Source organism: Haliaeetus leucocephalus, unplaced genomic scaffold (genome assembly GCF_000737465.1).
Source record: "Haliaeetus leucocephalus isolate CR32 unplaced genomic scaffold, Haliaeetus_leucocephalus-4.0 Scaffold696, whole genome shotgun sequence".
Taxonomy (NCBI): Eukaryota; Metazoa; Chordata; class Aves; order Accipitriformes; family Accipitridae; genus Haliaeetus; species Haliaeetus leucocephalus.
In genome coordinates this window covers 4,709,227-4,720,379 of record NW_010973132.1, presented here as the reverse complement: position 1 = coordinate 4,720,379, position 11,153 = coordinate 4,709,227, and the positions used below count along the sequence as shown (strand labels likewise).

Here is an 11,153-nt window from a genome sequence, read left to right as displayed (position 1 = left end):
GCCGCTTGGGGACTGGCTGGGGGTCAGACGGCGGGTGGTGAGCAATTGCCCTGCGCATCATTTGTACATTTCAATCCTTTTATTACTACTGTTGTCATTTTATTAGTGTTACCATTATCATTATCAGTTTCTTCTGTTCTATTAAACCGTTTTTATCTCAACCCATGAGTTTTACTTCTTCTCCTGATTTTCTTCCCCATCCCATTGGGTGGGGGGGGAAGTGAGTGAGTGGCTGCATGGTGCTTAGTTACTGGCTGGGGTTAAACTACAACACTGAGCAAAACATAAGAAAGACCCTAGGCTCATGTTTCTGTCTCTTATTTACCCTGTTTTTGAGCACATGTGAGATTTTAATGGCACCTGCCATTGTTCTTGTGTGGCCCTCAAAATTAACTCTTTCTTCTCCAGAGGAGAGCCACATAAAGGGGATTCATGATGCCATGGCAGAATTTGAAACACTGACTTGTATTAATTTTGTGAAGCGCAAGACAGAACGTGACTACCTCATCATTAAATCTGCCGATGGGTGAGTTAAATGATAAATTAACAAGTTATTTCTACATTGTTTTTCAATTCTTTACTACACTCATTCTGTGTGACCTTAGAGAGGAAAGGGGAACGGATTTAGAGAAGAAACTTTATGTTTTATCACAGTGCCAAGGTATCCTCCTTGGATACCTTGCTAGTGCAAGGACTCAGCAGTTAGATCAGGGACTCACAGAAGACACAGAAGTGATGCAGACCATGGGAAGTACCATTAAGGTGGAAAGAATGTCGAAGCTCATGTTTTCTGTGTGGTATAATGCACGCTTGAGCACAACATATAACAGATTACTGTAGTTCTTATTTGCACAGGCAAAACTGATTTTAACTTATGAAATAAACAGTTCTCCGAATCACACAAGTTGGCTGTCAAGGTCAGAATTAAAGCCTGTGAGAGAATCATTCAACACCCATTAGCTTGAAAGTGCTATTCATCTTAGCTCCAGCTCTGATATAGTGTTCTGTATTTTGGAAAAAAAAATATATTCAGTTATTTCTAGAGAAGTAAAGTCACTGGGTACAGAAAGTCAGAATGCAGGAGCCTCCATGCTAATGAAGGTCTTCCAGGAACCTTTAGCAATGATCATACTGTTTGTTGTTTTCTATGCCATGGTCAGTTCTGCCCTTCTGTAGACTCTGACTATCACAGTGGACAGGAAGAAATCAGTCCTTCCACTCCCACAAGACGTGCATGAAGCAAGGTTCTCTATACTGTCCCTTTGCCTGCCTGACAATAAAAATCCCATAAGTCTTCTGTTGGTGTTCAATGCCTCTCTCAGCTGCTGGTCAAACTATGGGAAAGTAGGAGGTGGACAGACTGTCTCTGTGATGAAAGGAGGCTGCATGTGGAAAGGAATAATTCAACATGAACTGGACCACGCTTTGGGCTTTTTGCACGAACATTCTCGAAGTGACAGGGATAAACATGTAAAGATCATGTGGGAGTACATCAGCCCAGGTAAGTGCCTTTGAACCCTCAATGTAGAAAGTGATGTAGATACACCCTACTGTTCCCAGCTCTTCCTTCCTCCCTGAAGGGAGTAGATAGGAAGCATACTCTAAGTACAGTATCATATGTTACAGCTGACAGACCAGACTTCAAGAAATTTGAAAACTCCAATAACCTCGGTCTTCCATATGACTATTCCTCAGTAATGCACTATGGCCCGTAAGTAGCAGCATGGCATTGCTTTTGTTGAAACTCAAATCTTACATTAGAATTAGTTTCTATAATACATCTCTCCTAACTACCAGTTTCCCCATTTCCCCTTCTGCACTGAGTCAGTTCAGACAAGCAAGTCTCTAAGATGAATTCATTATCCTTTAACTTTCCATTAAGGAGCCATTCACAGCTGAGCTTGGGAGCAAAGAAGGACATCTTGAGATTGACTCTGCTTACTGCAGGACATCTTAATCAAACCTATCTGAACAGCACTGTTAGTCACAATAACTTGCGTACAATTCTTGTTCTCCCCCCAAAGCTTGCCATTAAATCCTGAAAGAAGTGATTGTACTTAAAGAACATGATTTTTCATGGTTTTTTGCAGATACACATTCACTAATACCACTGGGAAAGCAACTATTGTACCAATTCCTGATGGATCAGTACATATTGGACAGAGGCAGGGACTGAGCAATCTGGATGTGGCCAAAATCAACAAACTTTACAACTGCAGTAAGTATCTCAAAGCCACCCTTTCAATCTTCTATTCAGATTCTTCACAAGGTTGTTTGGGCACACTGCAGAGGCAGCAGTTTCTCATCAAAGACTGTGAGGCTATTGTCCTAAATTCATGGTACCCATTAGGGTTGCTCTGGGAGAGAATGCAAAGGTGAAGCTGGAGGCACATTGTGATTAGTGAGAAAATGCTTTCTGCCTCCAAATTAACACATTCACTGTTGGCATAAGTGGCTACTGTGCAACTGGCCTAACTGCATACCATGTTGCATGCTTCACTGGAGTAATTTGGTTTCTTACACTTCAGGAGACAACTATAAACCCCACAAAGAGCCAGACATCTCTGTTCCTCATTGCAGTTTGTATTTAAGACCTGAGCCAAACCAAAACAGTTGTAGGCTTCTCTGAACTGGAACAGTTTCATGATGCCTTGTGCAGTTTTCAAATGTTTAAGCTGTCATTCTAAATTTATATGTATTTTTAACTCTTTAATTTTAACCTCTGCTAGAAGAAATTCTCCCATACAATGAGAGAAATTTATTCAGTCAAGGGGAAAAAAATCTTGATGAATAAAGTATTACTGCTTGCACAGAGGGAAGCCCAAGTCCTCCTCCTAAGCTTAGAATTTAAGCATTGCAGAGACACCGTATTTGGGTTTGACTCTTCTAACATCACTTGACTTCCGCATCTCAGTGAAAAACAATGATGTCACCAATTGCAATGAATTGAAACCTCTCACACTTTTTATAGAGGTGCAGAAAGAGATCCCTGGCTAAACTATGGAGCTAATCAATAAAAGCTAATGCTTTTTCCAAGCACTACTTTACTCTCCATTCTGATGCAGATACTTATGCATTATGTGAAAATTAGGACAACAGGTTTCTTCATTTTAATCAAGATGTACCAGCACTCTGAAACGAATGCTGGCAGATCAGGAAATTGAGACCAGACCATTCTGAAGAGATTGTAATTGTAAATGAGTGGAAGTTTCTGTAAGCCTGGTGCTGAAGCAAATGTTGTTTCTTTCTCAGGTCGCTGCAGCACTATTCTCGATGCAGCATCTGGGTCACTGAGATCTGCCAACCACCCAAGAAATTACTCAGATAACACCAACTGTGTCTGGCTCATCCGAACCCAATCTGGAAAGGTAATCACAGGTTAACAGTGGTCTTGGAATATGGCTGAACTTACTTCTTTCTATGTTAAGTATTTTGCACTTTGTCTGCATACCAGTTGCCGGGTAAGATCTTTTCCATGAGAAAGAGTTCAGACAAGTCTCTACTTCCTCACACCCTTAAGCCAGGTATAGGCAAAGACAACTGCAGAGTTGCGATTTTGAAAAACCTCCGTATGTTGGGCTTCATGTTTGCACAATCAAGACAAAGCAGTCTGAGCATGGGAACATTCAGTCACAGGCCCATTAGATCTGAACGCTGCAGCTTCAGGGGATGGGAGGCAAGGCTGGATAAGCAGTTCCAGTTTGGGCTTGGCTGCAGCTTAGATTCTGTCTGTTTTAAAGGATGCTGCATGAAAGAAGTCACATAGATGTATATTAAAGGCTGGTTTTCTCTTCCCTTCCAGATTTCCCTGCACTTTCAAGCCTTTGAGCTGCAGAGAACCAGAGGCTGTCAGGGTGATTATGTTAAAGTTTATGATGGATCCAGCAAGTCTTCTGCAGTTCTAATGGACAAGACCTGTGGATCAAAGATACCCAGTGACGTAGTTGCTTCTAGTAATCTTATGCTCGTAGAGTTTGTCACAGATGGTGCTGGTTCAGCTGCTGGTTTCCAAGCCACCTTTACTTCTGGTAGGTCTGAGAACAAGGAGAATGGCAAAGAAAAACAACCTGTGTCAAATCAACCTTCCTCTTCACAGAGGAAAAACATTGTTTGAGGAACTACTCTCTGCAAGAGCCATCACTTCCTACCTTGCTTTTGGTATAATGGATCAGTCTCACACTGATACCATTTATTCATTCAGGCAGATGGGGCCACGCTCAGGACAAGTGGTGTTAGCCAGGTGATTCACTGTTTGCTTTGCCTCTCAGATATATGCCATTCCAAAGTGTGTGCCATTAAGGGTAACATCAATTTAATGTTACTGCTAGTGTTGCTAGCACAGTAGAAGGAGAATAAATCATAATGCAGTATTTAAATATATTGCTCCTCTGAAAAAGATGCAATTTTCAATCACACAGTTCAGAGGACAAGACAGAACTATGGTGAACCAGGTCACCCAGCCCCACGGCAAGAAGAGAGGCAGTATTTCCATGGTCAGGATCCCTGGAATGTATCCACCTAAACCACATTTTCTTCAGTCCCATTTAATTAAGAACTAAGGCCACAACTGTGTAAGTTACCACAGGCTTCCAAGTTAGCATGTATCACCTGGAATAAAGCAATGCTTGTGTGCATATCCGTAGCGTACAACAATTGTGCAGTAGTGCAGCTTGCCTTAGTTAGTACAAAAGAAAGCTCAGCTATGTCTTATGACCTTGTATTTGCTGTGGGATAAGAACAAGCACACAGAGTTTGCATAAATCCACTGAAATGCAGTAATTTAACTGTATACCCAAACCAAAAGAGCAATTTTGCGTTGTCTTTATGTAGTATCTATTTTTGTCCGTTGTAGCTATGGAAGGAAAGAAGAATAAGAAAACTTCCCACACCACTTTGATGTGTCAACAACTATAAACCAGTCATAGTTGTCAGATAAAATGTGATTTAACATTTCCATATTTTAGAGATACTACAGTTTGTTCAGAGAGCTCTGAAAGCTAAATATTCTCTCATTTCACTTACAGTGAGGACCGAAAGAAATCCTAGTATCCACAACTGACTTAATGAAGAAGAACCTATTCTGTGAATATTGAAATTATGTGTTTCCTACTTTGCTCCTATTCTGGCTTGGATCAGTATGAAATTTAATTCTATTAAGAATCAAAGTTTTCATCTTCCTGAGAAAGTTTATTCCCCAAGCCACATAAACGTATGAATTCTATACATCCGGTGTGCTCCTCCTTTTGTCTGCACAGTTAAGTTATTACCTCTTTCTATTTAACAACTGAATAAAGATCTTAAAAAAAAAAAAAGTTTCCACTTCTGTTTTCCAGTAGTCCCTTCCAGCTGTACACGCTATCAATGTGGTCTTACTCCTTAGCCCCCTTCATTCAGCCACAGGGGTATTTATTAACTATACCCCTGACATCACCATAGGTTTAGTTGGCTGAAGAGGTCAGCTCCAAACTTTACAGATTCATTTTATGATCTTCACAGTGTTGAGCATGAAGATGTCTTAGATACAGACTCTTTTCCCAGCCTAACATTCAAGCTTCCAAAAATGACATCTCCCTTAACAATCCTGTTATATCCTTAAATTGCCAGAAAAATGGACAAGACAAAACAGTTGCCAGTAAAGGACTGGTACTTCCTATTGCAGTTTTCCTTGTACAGTTCTGGTAGGCAGGGGACAGCTAAGGGTCCTTGTTTACCCACAAGCCATTTTTAGTCCACAGATATGGTTAAGCCTATCACAGGACAAGAGGTGGACTAGATAATGATGCCAGAGCTCATGCTCATCTTCAGTTCTTCAGGGAGGAATTTTTTTGTCAGGCAAGAAGCTAAACTCTCCTCTTCTGATCTCATAAGGAGGACAGAGAGCTGTAAGAGTGGCAGAGCTCCTGGAGAGTTCATTTCATAGCCTTTGCCTGCACACTTTTAAAATGACATTCTCTTGACCACGACAAGCCTGTAACAGATCTGAGAACAAAATAGGCTGCTCTTTTACTCTTGTATTGTAGACAGGTAGTTAAACATATGACTAACCAGTGTATTTAATACTTGTACATTTAGGTCTGAAAAAAGCAAATACTTTTCTTGTTCTTACGCTGAAACACTAAGAACCTTGGAATTTTTCTCATAGAAATACATTTCTAGAAAAGAACAGTGGGAAATGAATTTGAATCTCAGAGTAAAATTTATACAGCAAATGGCAAATTATTAATTTCTTTTCTTTTGTTAAAGAAAACACCAAAAAAGACTTAATTTGAAAGAATTTGCTCCAAGCCCTGCCTGTATTTATACTATTTCATGAAGAATCAGTCACTTCTTGATGGCAGAGAAACTTTAATTCCATTGAAGATTGCTTCTTTATCCACAGTGGCTGTGCAAATGCCCCTAAACACAGCAATTTTGAGTCTGCTTTAGAAGGCACATTTCTTCAGTTCTTCAGGCACTGCAAGACAGGTTCACCTTCTGACATGTTGTTCTAGTTACTCTCAGCAGTCAAGTGTTGCTACCAACACGTCATAAAAGGAGTAGTCCTCCTCAAATATAGTTAAAAAAGCAGTTCTAGAGAAAAATATTTCACAGTTGTGATTTCTCAGCCCCTACAAAACAAAATGGAGAAAATAATACTGCAAAGCCAGAATCTACTGGGGGATCAGTGAGGACCAACATCCTAGCCCTTTCTGTGGGAGATGAATTTCAAGTGGGATTAAGGTGGTCCACAGGATGATGAAAATGTAGTTTCAGGCGATTTAGGTTCTTATGTTTGAAGGAGGGATGGTGATTTCAGTAGATGAGCTTTGTGGGAAAGAGCTCTGAAATACTGTTGACAATGACTGGGAATTTAATAAAGCTGTGATCATCTGTGTATTGCTAAAAAAATTAAGAGGCTTTCTTTTTATGGGAAATTAAAGTAATCTGTGTTAAGAAAAAACCAAACCCAGTGGACATTAAGACCCTGTGGTTTCCCTTTCTAATTCCACTGGAAGAGGAGCCACTTCCCTGCCAAGAGGCAGCCAGCAGAGTCCAGGCCCTTGTGGGGTTGGTCTGATCCCTGTTGCACAGGGCAGGGGTGTCCTGGTTTCGGCTGGAATAATGTTAATTTTCTTCTTAGTAGTTGGTATAGTGCTGTGTTTTGGGTTTAGGATGAGAATAACGTTGATAACACACTGATGTTTTAGTTGTTGTTAAGCAGTGTTTATACTAAGTCAAGGACATTTCAGCTTTTCCTACTGCCCTGCCAGTGGAGGCTGGGGTTGCACAAGAAGCTGGGAAGGGACACAGCCAGGACAGCTGACCCAAACAAGCCAAAGTGGTATTCCATACCATATTATGTCATGCCCAGTATATAAACTGGGGAGAGTTGGCAGGGGGGCACCACAGCTCGGGCATTGGTCAGCAGGTGGTGAACAATTGTATTATGCATGACTTGTTTTGTATATTCAATTAGTAGTAGTATTTTCCCTTCCTTTTTTGTCCCAGTAAACTGTCTTTATCTCAACCTGTGAGTTTTACTTTCTTTTTTCCCCCTGATTCTCTGCGTGATGCCTAGTTGCCGGCTAGGGTTAAACCAAGGGCTAAAGCTGGTGACAAAGACTGAGCCAAGGTTCAGCCTGAGTGTGTGACCACTCACTTGCCCCAGGGCAACTCATCAGAGATACCAGCAGCTCTGGATGTTGTGAGCAGCCCAGGACAGTCACTGATTCCACTTAGCCTGGGTTCCCAGCCATCAGCTGGAGTGTACAGGGACAGCAGTACTAGGCAGCCTGTCCATGTCTGGAAACACTTTCTAGTCCAAGGAGTTTCACATCCCCTTGCTGTGACCATAAATGTCCCCCACCCCAATTTCAACCTGAGAGTACAAGCCACCCTGTTCAGAGGGATCATATCTCCACCTACTGCCCTATAGCACAAGTGTAACCTTTCTCTCATGTAGGCGGGGGTTTCTCTCCAGCTCTAGGGACATGCACCAGGCTGCGGACAGGGCAGCAGGACTACCAGTGAGTGTCTCAGCCTAGGAATGGCTTCATGAGGCTACTACTGAGTAGGACCAGTTGTGGTTTCAAACGCTCATTGTCAGACACACACACACAGTCATGTCTGCATCTTCTTACTCGTCCTTGATTATCTCCAGAAGAAACAGCAGATAATGCAGCAATGTCATTTTCAGAGACACCATCTTGCCTGAGAAAATGCTTGCTGGGCAAGGGAGTACTTCAGCAGGGAGAGCAGCATCATAAATCACAGCTGGGATTGTCCAGGTGTGTGCACAGTCTTCTCTGGGACAGTAGTGGGCATCTCCCTCAAGCAGTCCTAGTCCGGAAGCTATTTCAGCAGGACAGAGCAGCTTCCCTGCAGGTTTCTATTTCTGGGGTGCTGCCCCAGAGGGGTGAAGCTTCTTGAGCTGGATCAAATCCACTTTGGGCATAGGGAAGCCTTCACATATACAATGCCTCCCAGGGATGTGGCAGGAAATCTCTTTTAGGGTAGCAGCTCTTCCCCCAAAATACATCCATAGCAATCCAGCCAAGCCAGTCCTTGTGGAGAGATTCTTAACAGAAATACGAAGATTGGCAGGAATGCTGTAGGGATGGAAAAGTGCACGTGTGAGAAAGCAGTGGAAGAAGCAGCCGAACAAGGGTTACAAGAACAGCCTGTATTGATAACAAGGGACATCATTCCCATGACACTGCTCCCATGACACTGCACCCAGGAGGATCATGGAGGAATGCATTGTTTATGGCATGACCACAGGGTCTATACTCCATTCAGGCAACAGCACAGATGAATTCTCAGTGGAAGATCCTGCACTCACATGCCAGCAAGTTTGCAGCTACTAAACGTGCCATTCCTTTTTCCTGTTACCTCAGCAGGAAAACAGAGATATCCTTCCAGCAATGACAAACAGGTTGTTTGAACACGAGAGGCTCTTCTACAGGGAGGCACAAGGCTGTAATTCCCATGCTTGTATCAGTGGTGGTTCCCTGCCACAGTCTGAACTCTTCTTTACTAGGCACTATGCAGACATGGGACAATTACACCATCACCTTGAACCCCAGGCTGGGGTTTTTGTGTTCAGAGTCCTGAGGCACATGCAAACTGCCTGGGCTGTGCACCATCCCGCCACACTGCCCGTGCTGGCAGTGACGACGCAGAGTGGAGGATCCTTTACCTACACCCTCTACTCTTTTCTGCCCTGGAGCTCCTTGCCCACCCCACTTCTGTCCTTGTTCAGCCCCGCACCCTTCCTCCCAGTGAGCTCACCATAGGTCTCCACAGAGTGGAGAGGTGCCTGCAGAGAGGTTCTGGTTCCTCTGTGCTACCTGCAGGAAGCACAGACACCTACAGGCATCCAGGCAGGGGAACTAATGCCCCAAGGGAGCATGCAGACACAAGGTGGGGCTGGCACTATTTGCAATTTCACTTTCCATTCAGTTGTTTAGGTTAAAGTCTCCACTAAATGATTAAGCTTTTTTTTTTTTCTTTTTCTTTTTTTTTTTTTTTTCCAGGCAACTAGTTTCTGTGGAAAGTGTTACCTTATTGAAAGCCAGTCTTTCTTAACTGGCTGCCACTTGGGTTAAGACACTGCTTGAAGGGGGAGATTGAAATTCTGCTTTATGGAAATGTAGTGAGGTGCTCTATACCTTAGCATCAATATGCAGACTATGTCTATTAAAAAAAAAAAAAAAAAGTAGTTCTGTATTATAGATCAAATGCTAACCTTTCAATAAACCTTTTAAACCTAACTGAACTAGAAAAGAACAAACACCCTTCTAAATTTATCTAACTGCCCAAGGGATAAATAAGTTCTGTAAACAGTCTGGCATGGAGAACTAAATAAAAAGAAAACTGGAAAAATCTGGATTTCATAGTAAAAATGAAAGTCAGTTCTATATATAGAGATTACATTTTCATTTGAGGTTATACTACGCTTTCTCTGTAATCTTCCCCTTGAATTTTTCTTGTTGGTACATACTGATGCATGCATTGGTGATACATCTGAAAGAATTTTAGCTTGGTCATCAAGGGGAAGTTCTATTGACTCACAGGCTTCCTGTGTTGAGAAGGAAAATTTCTTAAATTTCTTTACAAATACCTTTCACATTATTATTTTATATAAAGGATAACTCTTTTTTTGCTTTATAGAAAAGTGGTAATTTTTAGTCTGCCTTTTCCACTACTTTGAATGCTCAAAAAAAAAAAAAAAAGTGCAAACAAGCACAACCTCCCCTCCTCCCCCCGCATTTCTAGCATATACAGTCATTCATAGCAACTATTCTGTATCTCATTGTAGCTTCAGAGCAATTGGTATCATCCTCTACCAGGAGAATCTAGGAAAATAGTTACAGCTCAAAGCACATTCAGAAGTTCATTAAACAATAATGTCACTCTGTATCTTTAATGAGTACCTGTCCTTTTAAAGGAAGTGATGGATGTAAGAGTGAGAGACCTGACAATTTAAATAAAAATAAAATATTTTTATTTGGCATTCATGGGCAAAATAGATGTTGCCTGAATTTGCCTGTTTTATATCTCTTTCAGGAAAATGGTAAAGCCAGTATCAGAAGGAACACTCTTTTCTTGGGTTTGGGATTTTTTTTTCCATTTTAATTATCATGTTTTCTTTGCTTATACTTAAAGAAATCACAAACATTTTATTCCTCTTATTCTTAATTCATTTAGGCTTTCATAATGTGAGACAGAACCATTTACTTCGGCATAGCATATTGCGGATTATATGTTAGCCACAATTTTTGAGTGACTATTGTTCCTGAATTCTCATATAGTAACGAAGCTTTGCCTGTATGCTTAGCATCTGGAAACACTGACAACCAGTACTAGGTGACCAGCAAGTGTTCTAATCCACAAGCAATCCATGAATTACAGCTGAGAAGTATTATATTACGGTAAGCTTCATATTTATTCATAAACTCCTGGAGCAAGCATGTGGAAAATCATACATTTTAAAGTTACTGACCTAATTCCATTATATTTATCATATATTACATTTACTATTTAGTCAAGGTACTGGAATTATACAGTAACTTGACTAAACTGTGGCCCTGTACTCAAAAGGCAATTCCAGTGAAATGAACAATGACAATAATAAAAATCCTTTTCCTTCAAATGGGTTCTTCAAAAAGCTG

The 11,153-nt window shown here is 41.3% G+C and overlaps 1 protein-coding gene across 1 annotated transcript in view; it reads left to right on the top strand.

Annotated features, from left to right (window-relative positions):
* Positions 1–5,309, top strand: part of LOC104839759 (astacin-like metalloendopeptidase) — a 10,751-nt gene extending 5,442 nt beyond the window's left edge. The window contains exons 6-12 of the mRNA XM_010580218.1: positions 409–526; positions 1,323–1,501; positions 1,627–1,711; positions 2,091–2,218; positions 3,253–3,368; positions 3,803–4,028; positions 5,025–5,309. Of these exons, the coding sequence (XP_010578520.1) occupies positions 409–526; positions 1,323–1,501; positions 1,627–1,711; positions 2,091–2,218; positions 3,253–3,368; positions 3,803–4,028; positions 5,025–5,059 (887 nt within the window). The 3' untranslated portion in view covers positions 5,060–5,309. The remainder of the gene's footprint in view (positions 1–408; positions 527–1,322; positions 1,502–1,626; positions 1,712–2,090; positions 2,219–3,252; positions 3,369–3,802; positions 4,029–5,024) is intronic.
* Positions 5,310–11,153: the final 5,844 nt, after the last annotated feature.